The sequence below is a fragment of the Mirounga angustirostris genome, unplaced genomic scaffold, assembly GCF_029215605.1.
Source record: "Mirounga angustirostris isolate CCGP_5_RB_7025 unplaced genomic scaffold, mMirAng1.0.hap1 SCAF_11, whole genome shotgun sequence".
In the NCBI taxonomy this organism is placed as follows: domain Eukaryota; kingdom Metazoa; phylum Chordata; class Mammalia; order Carnivora; family Phocidae; genus Mirounga; species Mirounga angustirostris.
The window spans coordinates 100,783,679-100,805,990 of NW_026991719.1; the positions used below are offsets into that span (position 1 = coordinate 100,783,679).

Here is a 22,312-nt window from a genome sequence, read left to right on the forward strand (position 1 = left end):
CAGTTATGTTATATATACCATTTCATTACTTTATTTTTATGTTATACTTTTTCTCTATAATATTTACTCTAAGCTGTTAAATGCATTAATCTTTTTTTGATATCTTTCATTTTTGTTAACATCAGAAATCTCAACTTATATCTACAGCTAATTAGGCTGTTCTGTTTTTGTCTAGTCTATAGGGTTTTTGTTTAACTTTTTGGCTCATCAAAAATTTTTAATAGAAAATGTTAGGGTTTAGCTTTGTATTTATTTTTTTTGTTAATGGTATCTCAGTGTTTAAAGAATGAACATTTTCCTTATTTTTATGTTGATTATGGTTTGTCATATATTAAGATTGTACCTCTATGTTATTTGTTTTTCTATTTCTAAATGTGCTTTCACCCTTAAAAGTGGAATGTCCACAGTATCTCTCCATTGATTTCCCTGAATGGACTCTTTACCTCCAGTTTGTTTTGTATACTCCCACTTGCGTTATCTTGGTAATAAGAAATTTGATCAAGGAAGTCTCCTGTTTACAAGCTTCCAACAGTTCTTCCTTATCTAAAAGTTCCAGCCCAGATTTTTTTTATGGTGTACTTCCTATTCCCCGCCACAGTATGTACTCTGCCTCAGCCCCACCCTCCACCCCCTCACCTTTCTTTTTGTTTTTCCCTTTGCCTGGAATAGTCTTCTTTCCTTCTTTCCATATCACATAAGATTGACTTAAATCACATGTCACTCTTTTGAGAAGCATTCTTGGGCTCTCTTTCTCCCCTTGAATATATTTCTTACTCTTTCCATTATAGCACTTAATATATTGTATTATTGGTATGCATGTGTCTGAATTTGCTTCTAGATCATTAATTTCTTGATCAGGGACTGTGTATTATTCATTTTTTTGTATCCCAGGATATACCTATTTCAGTAATTATAGGTGAGAATAAGTATAAGACTGGCTGTTGGTTTTAAAATAGTTATTATAGGGTGCCTGGGTGGCTCAGTCGTTAAGCGTCTGCCTTCGGCTCAGGTCATGATCCCAGGGTCCTGGGATCGAGTCCCACATTGGGCTCCCTGCTTGGCGGGAAGCTTGCTTCTCCCTCTCCCACTCCCCCTGCTTGTGTTCCTGCTCTTGCTATCTCTCTCTCTGTCAAATAAATAAATAAAATCTAAAAAAAAAAAAAATAGTTATTATATATTAAGAAAGGAGGGATCTGGGACGCCTGGGTGGCTCAGTTGGTTAAGCGTCTGCCTTTGGCTCAGGTCATGATTCCAGGGTCCTGGGATCGAGTCCTGCATGAGGCTCCCTGCTCAGCGGGGAGTCTGCTTCTTCCACTCCCTGCCACTCCCCCTGCTTGTATGCTCTCCCTCTCTGACAAATAAATAAATAAAATCTTTAAAAAAAATCAGTCTTTAAAAGAAAAATAAAGGAGGGATCATATGTGTATATGCCCCTAGTTCTATTAGATAATACTGTTCAATTTTATTGGATAAATTCTTAGCTTACTATTTGATGATTAAAATTTTAAAATATTTTAACGTGTTAGCTTGTATTATTTTTATTCCAGCAGCCTTGTATTCCTAGTACAAATTCTATTTGATCTTTCTGAATAAGGTTTTAATGTGATATGGTGATCTTTTTTGGTAAGATTTCATTAAATATTTTTGTATCTTTATTGATGAAATAGCCCTTCTTCCAGTTATCTGTTGCTGTATAACAAATCACTCCAAGGTTAGTGATGTAAAGGAACAATCATTTTACTAGGCTTAATGATTCTCTTGGTCTAGAATTCAGACAGAACTAAATAGGGATGAAATTGTCTGTGCTCCCATTCGTCATGGTTGGGGCCTTACCTGAGACAGCTTTAATGCTCAGAGGTTACATAAACAGTGAAGGACTATACTTCCATGGAGGCTTCTTTATTCATGCTTGGTGCCTAGTCTGGAGTGACTTGAAGGCTGGGCACAGCTGGAACTGTTACCTGGAGTACCTACAAATGGTTCTTTCATGTGGCTTGGGTTTCTTACAGTATGGCTTCTGGGTTTGGAGAGTGTCCTGAGCAGGAGTGTCTAGTTCTCTAGTGCTGCAAGAACCCAGTGCAGAAGTTGAATGGTGTTTAATGAGTTAATCTCGGAAGCATTTTACTACCTTCAGTCCTAGATAAAGGAATAGACCCCACTTCTTATTGAAGAGCAATGTCAAACATTTTGGGCCATGTTTTAAAACTGATATTTATTACCTATATCATATTTGGGAATAATCTTAAACATGTTTCTTTTATAAATTGATTTAAGTTTACATACATAAGCTGTTGTAAAATATAGAAAAGGACTGAAATCTAGAAATTAGGTAAAATTTTAGAAGATCTCCAGTCAATCTCTTCGAGCCAGGTAATTCTTAGATAATATTTCCTTTTTATTTTCTTTAATTTGTAATGACACTACCTTTTCTGTACATCAAATTGCATATATGTTATTCATTTAGTTTATACCCAGGTTTTGTATTTATTTGTATATATATGTTAAACATTTTTCCTTCCTGACATTTTTTTTTTTTTTAAAGATTTTATTTATTTATTCATGAGAGAGAGAGAGAGAGGCAGAGGGAGAAGCAGACTTCCCGCAGAGCGGGGAGCCCGATGCGGGACTCGATCCCAGGGCTCCGGGACCATGACCTGAGCCGAAGGCAGACGCTTAACCATCTGAGCCACCCAGGCACCCGCTTCCTGACATTTACTTTAAAAAGATTTATTTATTTATTTATTAGAGAAAGAGCACATGTGCGTGCAACAACGGGAGAGGCAGAGGAAAAGAATCTTAAGCAGACTCCCCACTGAGTGTGGAGCCCAACTCAGGGCTCCATCTCAGGACCGGAGATCATGACCTGAACTGAAATCAAGAGCGTGATGCTCAACCAACTTGAGCTACCCAGGCACCCCTATCATCCTAAGTTTTTTTTTTTTTTTTAAAGATTTTATTTATTTATTTGACAGAGAGAGACACAGTGAGAGAGGAAACACAAGCAGGGGGAGTGGGAGAGGGAGAAGCAGGCCTCCCGCGGAGCAGGGAGCCCGATGTGGGGCTCGATCCCAGGACCCTGGGACCATGACCTGAGCCGAAGGCTTAACGACTGAGCCACCCAGGCGCCCCTCATCCTAAGTTTTAAAACTTGGTTTATTTAAAAATAGTTTTCATCTGCTCTTTGGTTTCTTCTTCTATCCCCCAAAGAATAACGTGCTGCTTTTTATTTTATTTTTTTAGCTTTGTCCTATTTAAAAAAAACACTATGTTGAAACATACTTCATATACCACAGAATTCACCCTTTTAAACTGTAAATTCAGTGGTGTTTAGTATATTCATAGAGTTGTGTAGCCATCACCACAGTCTAATTTTAAAATATTTTTCAATACCCCAGAAGGAAATTTTGTGCCTGTTAGCAGTCACTTTTTCTTCACCTGTCCCAGGTCTAGGCTACCACTAATGTACTTTTTATAAATTTGCCTGTTCTGGACATTGCCAAATAATACTCCATTTTGTTTATTCATTCATCTTTTGATGCACATTTGGTTTGTTTGTACTTTTTGGCTATTGTGAATAATGCTGTTACAAGTATTCTCGTACAAGTTTTTTTTGAGCATTTCTCCTGGGTATTATATACCTAGGAGTTGAGTTGCAGGATCATATGGTAGCTGTTTAACCTTTTTTTAAAAAAGATTTTATTTATTTACTTGAGAGAGAGGGAGAGAGCACAAGCAAGGGGGAGCAGCAGAGGGGGAGGGAGAAGCAGGCTCCCCACTGAGCAGGGTGCCCAGTGTGGGGCTCAATCCTAGGATCACAGGATCATGACCTGAGCTGAAGGTAGATGCTTAAGCGACTGAGCCAAGCCAGTCCTCTCGAGTGCTATCTTTTGATTTCCATTTCCTTGGTGGCCAGTTACATTGAGTATCTTTTGATGAGATAATGGCCATTTGTATGTCTTCTATATAGAGCTGTATTCAGAATCTTTGTCTATATTTTTAATTAGATTATTTGTCTTTTAAAAATTATTGAATTGCAAGAGTTCTTTATATAGGCATACCTCAGGGGTATTTGTGGGTTGGGTTCTAGACCACTGCAGTAAAGCAAATACCACAATAAAGCAAGTCAGATCAAGTTTTTTGGTATCCCAGTGCCTATAAAAGTCATGTTTACACTATAGTCTGTTAAGTGTGCAACAGCATTATGTCTAAACTATATATATACCTTAATTAAAAAATGCTTTATTGCTAAAAGAATGCTAACCATTATCTGAGCTTACAGTGAGTTGTAATCTTTTTGCTGGTAGAGGCTCTTGCCTCAATGTGGATGGCTGATGACCGATCCAGGTGGTGTTTCCTGAAGGTTTGGGTGGCAATGGCAATTTCTTAAAATAAGAGAACAGTGAAGTTTGCCACATTGATAGACTTCTTTTCACAAATAATTTCTTTGTAGTATGTGATACTGTTTGATAGCATTTTACCCACAGTAGAACTTCTTTCAAAATTGAAGTCAGTCTTCTCTAACCCTGCTGCTATTTTATCATCTAAGTTGATGTAATATTCTAAATCCTTTGTTGTCGTTTCAACAGTCTTCACAGCATCTTCACCTGGAGTAGATTCCACCTCAGGAAATCACTTTCTTTGATCACCCATAAGAAGTAGTTCCTCATCTGTTAAGAGTTTATCATGAGATTTCAGCAATTTAGTCACATCTTTAGGCTCCATTTCTTTTTTTTTTAAGAAAGATTTTATTTATTTATTTGACAGAGAGCAAATCAGGGGTGCTGCAGGCAGAGGGAGAGGGAGAGGGAGAAGCAGAAGAGAACCTGACGTGGGGCTCGATCCCAGAAGCCTGGGATCATGACCCAAGCCGAAGGCAGATGCTTAACCGACTGAGCCACCGAGGCGTCCCTAAGGCTCAATTTATAATTGTAGCTCTTTTGCTATTTTCTACCACATCTGCAGTGAAATTTCTACCACATCTGCTGAAAGTCGTGAAGCCCTCAAAGTCATCTATGAGGGTTACAATCAACTTCTAAAGTCCTGTTAATGTTGATAGTTTGACTTCTTACCATGGATCCCGGATGTTCTAAATGACATCTAGAATGATGAATCATTTACAGAAGGTTTTCAATTGACTTTGCCCATATCCATCAGAGGAATCACCATGTATGGCAGCTATATATTTATATATAGCCTTGCAAAAATGTATTTCTTAAATAAGAAGACTTTAAAGTTGAAAGTACTCCTATAACCATGGGCTGTAGGATGGATTTTTTGTTAGTAGGCATGAAAACAACATGAATGTCATTGTACATCTCCATCAGAGCTCTTGACTGACCAGGTGCATTGTCAATATAACAGGAATATTTTGAGAGGAATCTTTTTATTCTGAGTAGTGGGTTCGAAAGTGGGCTTCAAATATTCAGTAGACCATGTTGTAAACAGATAGGCTATTATCCAGTCTTTGTTGTTCCATTTGTAGAGCATAGGCAGAGTAGATTCAGCATAATTCTTAAGGACCCTAGGATTTTTGTAATGGTAAATGAGCCCTGGCTTCAATTTAAAGTAATCAGTTGCATTAGTCCCTGACAAGAGAGTCAGTCTGTTCTTTGAAGCTTTGAAGACAGGAATTGACTTCTCTCTAGCTATCAAAGTCATAGAAGCTATCAAAGTCATAGATGGCATCTACTTCCAATATAAGCCTATTTTGTCTACATTGGAAATTTATTGTTGTGTAGCCACCCTGGTTAATTATCTTAGCTAGTTTTCTGGATAACTTACTGCAGCTTCTATATCAGCATGTACTACTATTTCACTTTGCACTTTGATGTGAAGGAGACATCTTATTTCCTTAAACTTCATGAACCAATCTCTGCTAGCTTCAAGTTTTCCTTCTGCATTTTCATCATCTCTCCCAGCCTTCAAAGAATTGAAGAGAGTTGGAGCCTTGCTCTGGATTAGGCTTTGGCTTAAGACAGTGTTGTGGCCGGTTTGATTCTTTTATCCATACCTCTAAAACATTCTCCATATCAGCAGTAAGGCTGTTTCACTTCATTATCATCATATGTTCACTGAACAACTCTTTATTTTATGCAGGAATTTTTCCTTTGCATTTATAACTTGGCTGTTTGCCTCAAGAGGCTTATCTTTTGGCCTATCTTGGCTTTCGACATGCCTTCCTCAGTAAGCTTAATCATTTCTAGCTTTTGATTTAAAGTGAGAGATATGCAGCTCTTCCTTTCACTTAAACACTTGGAGGTCATTGTAGGGTTATTAATTGGCCTAATTTTAATATTGTTGTGTCTCAGGGAATAGGGAGGTTTGAGGAGAGGGAGAGAGATGGGGGAATCAGAACACACACAACATTTATTAAGCTTGCTGTCTTTTATGGGCACGATTCATGGTGCCCCAAAACAAGTACAATAGTGACATCAAAGATCTCTGATCCCAGATTACCATTAATAAATATAAAAATAATGAAAAAGTTTAAAATGTTGAGAGAATTATCAAAATGTGACAGACACAAAGTAAGCACCTGCTGCTGAAAAAATGGCTCAGACTTGCTTGACACAGGGTTCCACAAACCTTTGGCTTGTAATACACACGCACACGCACACACAGTATCTGTGAAGCGCAGTAAAACAAGATATGCCTCTATATTTTGAGCACAAATGCCTTATCATATACATGATTTGCAAATGTTTTCTCTTATTCTGTGGGTTGCTTTTCTTATCTTTGATAAGTCTTTTGAAACACAAAACTTTTATGATTAAGTGAAAGTCATTTTTGCTGTCTTGTTCCTTTAGTCTAATATCTAAGAATACATTGCTTAACATATGGTTATGAAGATTTAGTTACGTGTTTTATAGTTTTAGCTCTTATATTTCAGTCTTTGATCCATTTTAAGTATTGTGTATGATATGAGATGGGGTCCAAGACTTCTTTATTTGAGAGAGAGAACAAGTGGGAGGGAGGGGCAGAGGGAGAGGGCGAGAGAGAATCTTAAATAGGCTCCACACCCAGTGTGGAGCCCAATGCAGGGCTTGATCTCACAATCCTGTGATCGTAACCTGAGCTGAAATCAGGAGTCAGACATTTAACTGACTGAACCATCCAGGCACTCCCAACTTCTTTTTTTTTTTTTTTTTTTTAAGATTTTATTTATTTGAGAGAGAGCGAGTGAGCAAGCACATGCAGGGGGAAGGGCAGAAGGAGAGGGAGAAGGAGACTCCCTGCTGAGCAGGGAGCCCTAAGCCACTTGATCCCAGGATCATGACCTCCTGAGCTGAAGGCAGATGCTTAACCGACTGAGCCACCCAGGCGCCCTCCCAACTTCATTCTTTTGCATGCAGATAGCCAGTTGTCCCAGCACCATTTGTTGAAAAGACTAGTCTTTCTTCATTGAATTTTTTTGGCATCCTTGTCAAAAATCAAGTAACCATCAATATGAGAGTTTATTTTTCATTTGCATTTTTATTCCATTTATGTACACTTTTGTCCTTAAGCCAGTACTATCTTTTTTTTTTTTTAAAGATTTATTTATTTATTTGAGAGAGCGAGAATGAGAGAGAGAGAGTACATGAGAGGGGGGAGGGTTAGAGGGAGAAGCAGGCTCCTCGCCGAACAGGGAGCCCGATGCGGGACTCGATCCCGAGACTCCAGGATCATGACCTGAGCCGAAGGCAGTCGCTTAACCAACTGAGCCACCCAGGCGCCCCAAGCCAGTACTATCTTGATTACTGTAGCTTTGTAGTAAGTTTTGAAATAATGGAAGTGTGAGTCCTCCAACTTTGTGCTTCTTTAAAAAGATTGTTTTGATTATTCTAGATCTCTTGCATTACCATAAGGATTTTAGGATCAGCTTTCCAGTTTCTGCTAGGAAGCCAGCTGGATTTTTAATAGGGATTCCATTGACTCTGTAGATATATTTGGAGAGTATTGTCATCTAACAGTATTAAATTTCCGATCCATGAACTGTCCTACTTATTGTTTATTTAGCCATTAATTTACTTTTGTTATTAACATGGGACTAGTAATGCTCACTATTGAAAAAAAATTTCATAATGCATTTTCTCATTGACTCAGCCATTTACATCTTTTAGAAAGATTTTTGTTTTCATTCCATTGCAGTGTTAATATTTGTTATTTGTATTTAGTACACTATTTTAGTCAAAAGAAATATGGGTGTGATTTTTAATATCTTCTAGGATATCCTTAATGTCACTAAGAAATAAGTAATTACACTTTATAGAGTTGGGCCCCATAGTTAGTTTTCAGATTCCTTTTAATACAAAATGAGCAGAAGACTGATCATCGTTATGTGTTACCAGGTGATTATTTTACTGAATTTGGTTCTCTTTTATTGTTAAAATTTAACTTTAAATTTTAGTATACAAGTATATGTATATTTAATTTGAAGTAATGTGATACCACTTAGTGTTGAAACTTAATGACTTTAATCAGACTTAATTCTTAGAACATTAGCAAAAGCTAATGGTTTTTTTTCTTTTCTGCTGTAGTCGGTGGTAGATGATTGGATAGAATCATACAAGCATGACCGAGATATAGCACTTCTTGACCTCATCAACTTTTTTATTCAGTGTTCAGGCTGTAAAGGTAAGATACATTTATTTTTAGAAGCAGAATGTTCTCAAATGGTCTCTTTTTGTTCCACCTAAATATAAACACTTTTCAGGAAAAATAATGCCAAGATATGGAATTGTTTGCATTATAATCATACAGAATGTATAAGGAAAAAGGAACAAAGAACAAAGTAAGAAAGAAACTCCGTTGAGACAGTTGTATTCATGTGTGAAAATTAACTAAAAACTTGGCAATTTATAATTGTTATATTACTTTTATTAGATACATTTCCCACTTTGAGCATCTGGTTTTAGGAACAAAGAAATGGATTAAGAAGGGAGGAGGAAGATAATGAAGAGATAACAGGTTCAAGTGGCAGGGGATTGTAAAGTGTAGGGAGTTTAAAAGTGCCATGAATAACAGTAAGTAAGTAAGTAAGTAGGTAAGTAAGTAAGTAACTAAGTTAAGTAAGGTATTGGTGAAATTTATACTTTTTTTCCCTAAAAAGAGAAGTTTTGGAGTGGGGTCTTATTGGAAATGTTTTCACTTTATTTAAAAAGATTTTGAAGTAGGAGTGGGGAAAATATAAAATACAGTAGTGTCTTCCCTGGGGCAAAAATATTTAGTGCAGACATTTGGCAGGGGGACAAAATTACGTAAGTTGGGGGGGTGTCATACATCTTGATCTGGATCAGTAAATGATTCAGACAAAATGATGGACAGGTTCTGATCTGTTCTGTTTCTCCCTAATACTTGATCCATCCTTGAAATTTAAGAGGATGTCCAGGAAAATAAATGTTACAAAGTTTCCCAAGAGTATTACATTTTTTTTATGGAAGTGGCACCAAAAACATGGACATCAGAAGTCAGGAGGAAGGAAGTTTGCTTAAAAATAGATCTAAGAAGTTAAGATGCTAAAGAATGATATAAAGGAATCTGTAAAAAGAGTCCCAAGAAGCAATTTATTTATGTCTACTCCTTTAATTCTACAATAATACTTTTAAAAATACTGTTACTGGAATTTGTGAAACAAGTAACATTTTTTAAATGAGTTTTTATTTTAATTTTTTTAACTTTGAAAGGGACATTTTATTGAAAATAAATTGAAAGAGTTACATTCCTTTCACATTACTTTTTCTCCCAAGTAGCATAGGATTAAAATCCTAATTCTTAAAATTATTCTGCTCAGTGTAAAATTTAGATAATCTGACTGTATATAAAGATTTTCTTTCAGTTAGGTTTTTTAAATTTTTATTTAAATCCAGTGTAGTTAACATATAGTGTTATATTAGTTTCAGGTGTACAATATAGTGATTTAACAATTCCATATAAACAACATTTTATGAACTGATGCATTTTATTCGAGGTTGATCACAACATTCAGTGCGGCATGCATACTAGATATTCTGTATGTGAGGCTTGATAGATATATTAACTTTTGAGTCTGATCTGCGTAATGCCATTAATATGGTCAGTTTTGAGAAAAAAATTTTTTTTTGAGAACTCTTTTTAGAGAGTTGCCTAGTTGACTTGACTTCTTAGCTAGAGGTAGCTGCAAATCAGTATAGAAAATTTGACTGACTCTGCTCAAAGGAAATGTAATAATGACAATATGATGAATCAGATTAACATTTTATTTATTTATTTTTTTTAAGATTTTATTTATTTATTTGACAGAGACAGCTAGAGAGGGAACACAAGCAGGGGGAGTGGGAGAGGGAGAAGCAGGCTTCCCGCTGAGCAGGGAGCCCGATGTGGGACTCGATCCCAGGACCCTGGGATCATGACCTGAGCCGAAGGCAGACGCTTAACGACTGAGCCACCCAGGCGCCCCCAGATTAACACTTTAAAGAAAGAATATACTAGTATTTTTATTTTGTCTGTGTCCAGTCCATCTTTCTGGAGTAGAACAATCAGGTACCTGTTTGTTGTATTATGTAATCAAGGACCATGTCCTTTCTCTTCAGATTCTGTGAAAGTGGAAGGTTGATTGCAGAACAACAGAACAGGTGCCAGAAATAACTTGATGAGTTGAAATTCTGACTTTCATCTTCAGTCTTCCCTGTTATACTGTAGTTCGGTCAGGTTTAGTTTCCTAGTTAGGCTTCTGAATTGTAGTTTTAAAACAAGGCTATAGTTAGAGCATTTTCCCTTTATCAGATTCATTCCTTTTCTGGCACCATTCTGTTTTTTGAATCAGGAGCTTGCCAACTAAACCTTTGGATATACTTTGTCATATACCAGGTTGTCCAGATTTTTAAAAATTGAAGGTGTTGAAAACTTAAATTATCAGGTAGATTTAAACACTGTCATAATGTTTATTTTAGAATCAAGAAAACTCCGTAAAGGAGAATTTATCATCTAATCAAAGTTAAGGTCATTAAGTACTTTCAAAAACACTTAGAATTATTTTGATTGAATTCTTTTATAAACGAGTTAGAAACATCTTTATATGTACTGTACTTTAGCTTTTTTCTTTTGGACTCAGGATTGTCATTGTGAGCATCAGTTATTATACTGTAGTTTTGCCTTCAGCAGCTATTGAGGTGTGGAGGGATATTTGACTCTATGCTGAATGGCTCCAGACTGCTTTGTGGTTGCTGAATCTGTGGCCAGTGTTTCCTTCTTTCTTTCCTGGTCATCTGTCACTTTTCATTTTACCAGTTTTTAGCAGTCTCTTTTCTTTTCTTTCTTTTTTTTTTAATATTTTATTTATTTATTTGACAGAGACACAGAGAGAGAGGGAACACAAGCAGGGGGAGTGGGAGAGGGAGAAGCAGGCTTCCCGCTGAGCAGGAAGCCCGATGTGGGACTCGATCCCAGAACCCTGGGATCATGACCTGAGCCGAAGGCAGACGCTTAACGACTGAGCCACCCAGGCACCCTAGCAGTCTCTTTTCATGTCTCCTACAATTTCAAGGCAGTGGGCTCATGCGTGGTGTCTTAATGGCACCTTCACACCTGCCCCAGAAGTTATATGCATGGAGTTTGTGACAGCTATTTTTTCTGCTTATTTTTGGGTGTCTGGCTGTTATATGGTCTGAGATGAGAGAGGAGCTTTAGAAATGGACAGTTGTCAAAATGTATGCAGTATTTTTGCTTTGAGATTTATTGATACGTATTTACTTTGTAGAAATTATTTCAGGGATTGAATAACTTGTACTTCTATAGCTTTGCCAAGTTTATAGCACCTGGGTGTAAAGTATAGGAAGGTTCTGAAAATATATCCGTGACTTGATTAAAATTAAAAAACTCTTCAAAAGGTTTTTGAGAATGTTGCTTCTTTAGCAAGGGAAATGGTTTCTTCCAAATTTGTTAATATCTTAAAACAATCATGTAGTTCTTTTATGTTGTGGTAAGTAAGGGCTCTTCACAGCACCACTAGAAGTTGATCTTACTTGGGGGTGGCATCATGATGTAGATGAATAATCTCAGACAAGGTCTTTGACTTCTCTTTGCTTTAGCCTTTACTTCCTCATCAGTAAAGCCAGGATTATAGCGCCTGCCTCATATTTATGGTATTCATAGTAATATGACTGGCAAGGAATAAATAATCCAGCAATAGAAATACAGCTTTGAGAATCCAGTTTTTACATTTGTTCCTTTTTAAATAATCTGATACCCTATCAGTGGAAATTCATGTATCTCTTTTTCCTGCATTGTCTCCTTAAAATTTTTTCTAGAAGTCCCTTTTCTGATATTTGATCACTACCTGTCTAACTTTTACTTCTTGTAATGTGCATCCTTTCTCCTCCCCTTTCCCATCTTCCTTTGAAATTCTAAATGTCCTTATTAGATTCTTTTCTGTGAAACACCTGACTTACACTAATTTTATTTATTTATTTTGGTCTGACCTATGGCCTTTATTGGCCTTGTCACTCATTAGGGCTTTTCTTATATACTGCCTTTAATAGTTTTTATTTTCCCTCCCTCCCTCTCTTCTTCCTGTTCTTGTTATTCTTTATTTAAACTTTCAACTAGATTACAGATGGGCAGAAATTACTGTTTATGTTTATTTGAAGCCCTTTTAGAGGATGATTGGATGTAGTTGCTATGTATATATATAGTAATGCTTAATAAACCTTATAGGTAAACTCTACCTATCACTCTTTTTCTTATTATCTTCAGGTTTATCCTTAAAGTTTTAATTGTGTTACCCTCAGTGCTGCCTAACCCTTGATGATGTGTATTATATTAAAAGGGGCTAAGCCAGTATACATATTGTAGGCAAGAGTAGATTAAGTCAGGTAGAAATGTGATGGGTATTAGGAGGGCATGTACTGCATGGAGCACTGGGTGTTATATGAAAACAATGAATCATGGAACACTACATCAAAAACTAACGATGTATTGTATGATGACTAACATAATAAAATAAAATTAAAAAAATGTGATAGAGACTAACAGTGTAAGAGATTGACTTAGAAGTTCTCTTTATTTTATTCATTCTACAATGTATATTAACTTCTTACACTTGAAAATTTCAGGAGTTGTCACAGCAGAAATGTTTAGACATATGCAGAACTCTGAAATAATTCGAAAAATGACTGAAGAGTTTGATGAGGTAACTTATTACCCTAAATGTTTTGATAATTTTATGCATGTTGATCTTGATTTAACCTTAAAAGTATTCTTAAATTCTGAGCATTAGTGTAAATGCATAACAACTTTGGCATCACATTTAATCAAATGATAAGTGACCTTGGGCAAGTTGTTGCCTTAGCATTGGTTTTATCATCTGTGAATAATACTCTCTGCTAATAATACTTTTCTCATAAGCCTGTTGTGGATTTAATTCAGTAATGTTTGAAAAATTTCTTAGCATTTTACAGTGCCTGGTATATAATAAGAACTTAATAAATGGTAGCTATTATTATTGTCAAACAATTAAAACTTCAAGAAAATAAAATTTAGTGCCTAAGAACATGTCTTGGAATATTGTTAAAGATAGATTTGGTCAATATTTGGGGAACCAGGTAACTTAGGCAAAGGACTGTAAAGTTGACCCTTGAACGGCATGAGGGTTGGGGATGTTCACCCCCTCTCTCCCCACATGGCCAAAAATATGCATTTAACTTTGGCTCCCCTCAACCTTAACTGCTATAATAGCCTACTTACTCTTCACTAGAAGCTTTGCTGATACGGTTGATTAACATTTTGTATGTTCTATGTATTATATACTGTATTCTTAGAATAAAGAAAGCTAGAAGAAAATGTTATTAAGAAAATCATAAGGTCTCAGAAAATAAATTTACAGTATTGTAGGTATATTTATTGAAGAAAATCTGTGTATATGTGCACCTGTACTGTTCAAACCCATGTTGTTTAAGGGTCCACTCTCTGGACCCTTAACAAATAACATGTTATTATTTAAAATATCCTTTATGGGGGCATCTGGCTGGCTCAGTCAGTGGAGCATGTGACTCTTGATCTTGGGGTTGTGAGTTTGAGCCCCACGTTGGGTGGTTGGGTGTAGAGATTACTTGGAAATAAAATCTTTTAAAAATATATCCTTTATATTTTGAGTATGAGTAATAAGAACAATACAAATAAAAAAAATAGTAGCTTAGACTTGAGTGAATCCTTTATCACAGTGATGCCTTTGAAATATTGTTACCAATAAAGACATTTAGATTTATTATAATGTAAGCTCCTTCAGGGCAGGGATTTTTGTTTTGTTCACAGCTGCATTCTGGCACCAGCAGTTTTACTCTTCAAAACTTGTCATTGTAAATTTTCAAGTAGAAAGTCTTTCTTGTCCCATTTGAGTTTTACTTGATCATTTTTTTCTTGCTTACTCTGATGAAGGAGCTTTCAACTATCATTCTAAAAGACAAGAGTTGTTTAAAAGGCTTTGATGATCACTAAGTGCTATTAATCATTCTCCAAGTAGTTGAGAGGTAATTATGAGTAATGGTATTATAGTAGCACCCCCCTTATCCTCGGGGGATACATTCCAAGATCTCCGGTGGATGACTGAAACCACAAATAGTAGTAAACCCTATATATTCTGTTTTTTTCCTATGTATACATAACCTGTGCTAAAGTTTAATTTATAAATTAGACATTGTAAGAGATTAACAATAATAATAAGCAGTACAATTATAACAGTATACTGTAATAAAAATTATGTGAATGTAGTTTCTCTGTCAAAGTATCTTCTGTACTCACCCTTGTGATGATGAGAGATGATAAAATACCTACATGATGAGATGAAATGAGGGGAATGACATAGGCCTTGTGACATAGTTTTAGGCTACTATTGACCTTCTTCTGATAATACCTTAGAAGAAGGATCATCTGCTCTCAGATGGAGGTTGACCCATGGGGTCACTAAGATGTGGAAAGTGAAACTATGGATAGAGGGCGGCAGGGGGCGGGGAACATGACTACTTTATTTTAACATACTAATATTAAATGTTTTAGTGAGAACCTTTTTAGTAAAAGGAAACAACTGTTTAAGAATCCTGAAATCTGATTTGAAAGTGTCCACAAACCAAGTTGCTGACAATTAAGATGATGCATTTCAGTGTAGTCACTAAATGATTCAGTCAGAGAATATGGAAGAGAACCTTTTTGTAGAATATTAGGATCTTATTCTCAGATGAGAAATAAGAGTTCAGCTTCTATATAGCATGACTTAAAATTTAAAAAAAATATTGCTCTAATGACAAAATAATAGGGGTGCCTGGCTGGCTCAGTTGGTAGAGCATGCAACTCTTTATCTCGGGGTCATGAGTTCAAGCCCACAGTGGGCATAGAGTTTATTTTATTTATTTATTTTTTTAAAGATTTTATTTGAGAGAGAGAGAGCCCGAGCATGACAGGGGGAGGGGCACAGAGAGAGGGGAAGCAGACTCCCCGCTGAGCTGGTAGCCCGACACAGGGATCAGTCCCAGGACCCCGAGGTCATGATCTGAGCCAAAGGCAGGTACTGAGCCACCAAGGCGCCCCTACTTACTTTAAAAAACGGGGGGGGGGAGCGCTGGGGGCACCTAGGTGGCTCAGTTGGTTAAGCATCTGCCTTTGGCTTAGGTCATAATTCCAGGGTCCTAGGATCGAGCCCCGCGTTGGGCTCCCTGCTCTGTGGGGAGCCTACTTCTTCCTCTCCCTCTGCCATTCTGCCTGCTTGTGCTCGCTCTCTCTGTCAAATAAAATCTTAAATATATATATATAAAACATACATACATACATATATTACATATATGTGTGTAATACATATTATATTACATACATATGTATACATATGTGTATATATATATAGTGGTTTAAAAAATTGCCCAACTGTACTAATAAAATGATCTTAGTCTCTAGAATACTCTCCAAAGCAACTCTTGCTTTTCGAGGTTCTATGTAGTATTGCCTTGTGTTTTTATTTTTAAGGATTTATTTTTTGAGGGGGGGTTTAATTTATTTAGAGAGAGCATGATTGGGGGGAGGGGCGGAGGGAGAGACTGTCAAGCTGACTCCGTTTTGAGTGCATAGCCTGACATGGGGCTCCATCCCACCTGTGAGACAAAACCAAAGGTCAACCGACTAAGCCACCCAGGCGCCCCATTTAAAGATTTGTTTTTAATGATTTATGGCGATTCTCAGTGTAACTTCATTGGAGAATGCCCCATCTCTATATAGAAGAATACTTAAGTGTTTCCAGGCTATACTAGCTACATTTCCATTTCTTTTTAAAATTATGTCATTGTATGTCATTGTTTATATCTGTTGACTATTTGATGTCCTTGAAGCTAATGAAAATATACATTGTAATCTTTTGATTATTTATAAATCATACATCAGACTGGTTGAAAATATGATTTCATCGTTTTGAATCCATTTAAAAATACAACTTTGGTTTGATTTTGGTATGCTTTTGGTATGCTTTTGTTTTAAGGAGATTCAATATCTTTGTTTATCAGTATAATGTTTTGCTTTGATGAGAGAAGCTTTTTATTTTTAACTTTGAGTAATTGGTATATATTTTTATTGGTTAAATTGAATTCATAATATCCATTTTGGTCTTAAAGAGCAGATGTGTTCAAAAGTAACTCCTACCTACTTTTAGGATTTATTGGAGAAGAAAGGTGGGGTAAAGGAGTCTTTTCAGCTTCTGCCTAGGGTATTTTATAAACAAGCGAAATTTTGTTAAATCATGTGTTTTAAGTGAAATTGCTTTTTAAAATTTTTGTTTTAGGATAGTGGAGACTATCCACTTACCATGGCTGGTCCTCAGTGGAAGAAGTTCAAATCCAGTTTTTGTGAATTCATTGGCGTATTAGTACGGCAGTGTCAATATAGTATCATATATGATGAGTACATGATGGATACGGTCATTTCACTTCTTACAGGATTGTCTGACTCACAAGTCAGAGCATTTCGACATACGAGCACCCTGGCAGGTCAGTATTTAGAAATTTTTTTTGTATATTTCCTTAGGTTAGAGATGAAAATGGTTTTCATTAAAAGAAATGATCATGACTCAGATTAATTAATTTTACTTATAGGGTAACCACTAACAGAACACTGTCCTCCCTCCCCCGTGAATTACTAGGAATGCAATGATATTTTCAGTTTTGATTCTTTGAAGGTATACTATAGTTAGTATATGGTGATTTTCTTGTGTTAAACCTATTTGATTACTATGCCACAGAAAGGGAAAAGAGGTGGATAGGAATGTGTTGAATTCTTGAAAGATGTTTTATCAGGGAAGATATTGACAGCAAATTTGGGGAGACCATTAAGTCATTTTGGATATGTAGTCCTAATGACCTTTATTTTGTCTGTGATGTGAGCTGTTCCTCCTGGTTTGATGGTCCCTGTAGGATGGTGATTACTCTTTACACCACAAAAGTTTATTTTTCTTAGGTTTCTGAGTAACTTTAGACTGAGCTAAATTCTTTGCTTTTTGAAATGAGTTATATTTTTAAGCCTCACACAATTCTAGAACAGTGATTTTTGGTGTTGGTGTTTATAAAATCTTTTGGTTTCTCCTTTGTGGTAAAGGTAAAATTGTTGATACACTATTACTGAATAAGTACTTTTTGGTTTGAGTTAGAAAAAATCAACTAGGCATTCATTGTTATTATAGTATTATAAGCCTTAATGGTAGAATATATTGATTTACACAAAAGTTTTCATTCTCTAAGTGTGGGGATATTTTTTTCCTTTATTTTCCTAAAGAATTAAAGCTGTACTTTTGCTAAATCCTCCATTTTCAAAAAACAAAATGCAGGTAATCTGGGGGAAGGAGGTGGAGGAAAAAAAAATGCAGGCAATCTTTCTATAGGATTTTTGTTTTTAGGTTGGAAGTCACAAAATATGAATGTGATCTTGCTCTATGAACTTAGGTAGCATTTAATGTTAAGAACTTGGTGGCTAAAGTAAAATAAGTATGATGGCATAAGGTGAATAATTTTGCATCAGAATAACAAATTGGTTTGCTGAGGGGAATGAAATAGCTCTGAAGAGAAAGTTGAGAATCCTTTTTAAAGAGACCCAATAGCCACAAATTGAGATTTAGTTTTGTGGTGTTCTCTTATGCAGTGAAGCAGATCTGAGAAATAGTCTAAAGTAAACTAAAAAGGCATAAAATGGTGAGATATTTTAATTAATAAGTTTGTTTTTTTAAGATTTTATTTATTTATTTGACAGAGAGAAAGACAGCAAGAGAGGGAACACAAGCAGGGGGAGTGAGAGAGGGAGAGGGAGAAGCAGGCTTCCTGCGGAGCAGAGAGCCTGAAGCGCCGGGCTCAATCCCAGGACCCTGGAATCATGACCGGAGCTGAAGGCAGACGCTTAATGGCTGAGCCACCCAGGCGCCCCCAATTAATAAGTTTTAAATCACAGACAGTCTTGTCTCAGGAGCAAGGGTTCAGTAACAGAAGGTGGGGGGATCTGGAGGAAGTGTAATAAAACACACTTTATTGAGTGGTATTTTTCTTTGTACTTTGACTTTTCATCTAGATCTGTTCTTCATAATTTCACCATTGTCTTTATGATGATATGTAATAGAGTAAAATTAAAGGAAATCAAATACTGATGAAACTAATTTTTTACATATTGTAGTTTTTTTTTTTTAAAGATTTTATTTATTTATTTGACAGAGAGAGACAGCGAGAGAGGGAACACAAGCAGGGGGAGTGGGAGACGGAGAAGCAGGCTTCCTGCCGAGCAGGGAGCCCGATGCGGGGCTCGATCCCAGGACCCCGGGATCATGACCTGCGCTGAAGGCAGACGCTTAACGACTGAGCCACCCAGGCGCCCCTTACATATTGTAGTTTGATATGAAGCATTCAAGCTCCCTCTCCCTTTAGTAACCAAGATAGCTAAGTGACTGCCATAGGAACAAAAATTTACTGAGAATGTGAATTATGACCTCTGAAAAAGATCACTGTAGGGGACACATTTTAGAATAGTGGGATTTGAGTGTAGTCTGATGTCAGATCACCTAGTTTTGAATACTGGTTTAACTACTTATGTGAACTGTGTAATCTCAGGGAAATTTCTTAATCTCCGTGGACTTCAGTTTCCTCATGAATGAAATGGGGATAATACTTCACTTTAAGGGCTTTGGGGGAGGATTAGGAGATAATCCATGAAAAATACTTAACATAGGTAACTGACATACAGTTAAGTATTCAGTACACATTAGCTGTCATTTATTGTCATTTGTAGCAGCTGTATTTTTCTGTTAGAAGCAGAACAGCCCATCTTGTCTTTAATTTCTCTTAATTTGATAGTAAATTGTAAATTTTTGCATCTGTGAGACTAATTTCAAAATTTTCCATTTAAAAATAGCTATGAAGTTGATGACAGCTTTGGTGAATGTGGCACTAAATCTTAGCATTAATATGGATAATACACAAAGACAGTATGAGGCAGAACGGAATAAAATGATTGGAAAACGAGCCAATGAGAGGCTAGAACTTCTGCTACAGAAGCGGAAAGAGGTAAACTTTTGTATTGAATATTTGAGCTGTTATCCATGACCAACTTTGATCATTAATTACAATATAATGTTGCTAGTTCATCAGATAAATTTTTTGGAAAGATTTAAATTTAAATAATATTTCAAGTTGTTTAAATGTCTAGTTTTGTTGACTGTCCATGCCAACAATACCTTTTGCTTATATTTTCTTTCTGTGTAGGCTAGGGTGAAGAGTTTAAGGCTTTCAGTAAGGCCCTAGGCCAGTCAGACAAGTTGTTTTAAGCCTTAGTATTATTCATGTCTGCTGTGAAAATGTCTGTCCTAACTTCCCTGAACTAGTTGTCAGGATGAATTCAAGTTTCAGTTATATGACATTACTTTGAAAAATAACTTACAGGCTATTTATGGTTTCTCAATCACTATCTTTTTTTTTTGTGGTGTAGGTGGCAGTTGATTAACATGACTGATCACCAAATTTAACTTTGAATGAGGAAGATATTTTTCATTCTTATGCTAAATATTTTTAAGAGGGGGGGGCAGAGGGAGAGAGAATCTTTTTTTTTTTAATTTTTTTTTTTTTGGAGGGGGTATTTTAAGCAAATGCCACACCCATCATGGAGTCCAATGCGGAGCTCTATCTCACAATCCTGAGATCACAACCTGAGCCGAAATCAAGAGTCGGAAGCTTAACCGACTCGGGCACACCCTAAATAAAATCTTTCAATGTTGTGTTTGTGATTTTAATTTCTTCTTCATTAGTGATACAGTATTTTGCTATCTGATATTGGCGATGTTTATGTTTATTTCTAATAGGCAAAATCTGATGTTTCAAAAATGTTAGTAATACATTTGAGGTAATATTTGCCATGGTAATCCAGAAATTACTACTTGATTTTGACATATTTGGGGTTGGTAGTAGCTGTAATTTTTAGTTGGTTATTTCTGAGATAGTGAATAACTTTTTAAAATGCCCTGACTCAACAAAAGCCTAAAAATCTTGTTGATATTTCCACACTACCTAAATTCCTCATCTTTTTCATATAGTTTGAAATGAAGAATCGGCCTTTCTTCCTCTTAATTGTAGTTATTAAATTTCATCAGATGATTTATTAGGTAAACATAATGCACGTCTTAGGCCTTGAAATTATGGCCCAATTCTTAGACATAAATTTATGACTGTGAGCACTGAATGAGTGGATATAGGTAAAAGGATTTTGAGATTAAAATTCCTGTGCAAATACAAGATACTGATACTTCTGGGTTAGGGTTAAGTTTTTGACCACCTTGTACCTTTGACTATCTGTGCTAATGAATATAAGAAGTGCACGCCCTTGTTAGCATTATTTGGAAATGCAAGAATATATCCATGAAAAGAAAAAAAATACATTTTACAAAAGTGCAGAACATAATAAAAGAGCTAATTGATACTTAGACTGGGAGAAAGATATTTCTCCTAACTCTCAAACTCTGAAACAATTTTGTCTTAATTCTCAAACTGAATTGAAAATAATGGGAGTAGGTAAGTAAACCAAGATTTTGAAATGTTTACTTGATTATTTAAGGTGAGCCTTGTTTCCTTCAAAAGAATTTAGCAGGGTAACTTTCTACCAAATTATTTTACTCAAACCTCTTTTGTTCTTTGAGCAGACACTAGTTAACATTACTTTTCTTTTTCAGATGGTAATGACCAAGATAATGAAATAGTATTATGCTTTTTTGATATGAACATATATGTTATATAATAGATGATATGTGTTGTAATAAATTACTTAACAGATTTTTTATGTGCCTTTTTGCAATGGAAATTTGTGAGCCTTAGAAAAGGGTAATCTGCCAGCTAAACATTAAAAGCCAAGTCAAATATTCCAGGTATCAAGGGACTTTAGCTACCTGACCTACAACAGCTGTTAATTTTTCTGTGTGGTTACTGTTGTCTAGTAGAATTAAAAATTAGATGTAATCACCAAAACACTGGAGAAACCTGTATTTGTACTTGTAATGACTTTTAGATGTTATTTTGGTTGTATTCCATTACAATTGAAAACAAATAATGTATTCTTTTCAGCTTCAGGAAAATCAAGACGAAATAGAAAATATGATGAATGCAATATTTAAGGGAGTGTTTGTACATAGATACCGGTAAGTCAGGACATTTTTTCTGTGTAATTCTTACTCTAGTCAGGTTTGGATATTTAGTGGTTTAGGCAGTATAAAGCAGTAGAAAGAGCATTGGAATAAGATCAGTGTTAGAAGGTAAGGTCTTCCACTGATTGAGATATTCTAGTTAAGTTATTTAACTGCTCTGAAATTGATATTTCCTCACTGAAAAATGGGGTAATGTGCTTCACTAGTACCTGCCCAGCAGATGGAATCTACTTCTATGATTAGGAGTCAGAGTACAAAATACTTAATTGCTTTTGGATGTACTATGTTAGTAGAAACTATACATGATGGTTCAGGACTCTTATCATTTGCATGTCGGGAAAATTTGGATAGATTTAAGTATTTTCTTTTACTATTTTGAATGAGCAGAGAAAAGAAGTAGGTGATCTTATCACCATTTCTGCTGTAACCTATTCTTTAAATGTTAGTGGTATTTTTATTCAACTTCTCCCTCACTTCCTCAACTTGGCAGTTATTGAATCACTTTCTTTGTAATGTCTCTTGATCCATTCTTACCTTTTTGTTTCTGTTGTCACCATTATCTTAGTCTATTCCTTTATCATTCTCATACCTAGAGATTATTGAAGTTTTCCTAAAACATTCTTTTGTTGTGTTATTCCTCTGCTCAAAAGCTTTCAGTGACTC

The 22,312-nt window shown here is 35.9% G+C and overlaps 1 protein-coding gene across 7 annotated transcripts in view; it reads left to right on the forward strand.

Moving 5' to 3' along the window:
- Positions 1-22,312, forward strand: part of STAG2 (STAG2 cohesin complex component) — a 133,247-nt gene that overhangs the window by 60,711 nt on the left and 50,224 nt on the right. For all 7 annotated transcript variants that reach the window (XM_054509116.2, XM_045882152.3, XM_054509117.2 and 4 more), the window contains exons 5-9: positions 8,520-8,616; positions 13,071-13,147; positions 16,772-16,976; positions 19,375-19,526; positions 21,570-21,643. In XM_054509116.2, the coding sequence (XP_054365091.1) occupies positions 8,520-8,616; positions 13,071-13,147; positions 16,772-16,976; positions 19,375-19,526; positions 21,570-21,643 (605 nt within the window). The remainder of the gene's footprint in view (positions 1-8,519; positions 8,617-13,070; positions 13,148-16,771; positions 16,977-19,374; positions 19,527-21,569; positions 21,644-22,312) is intronic.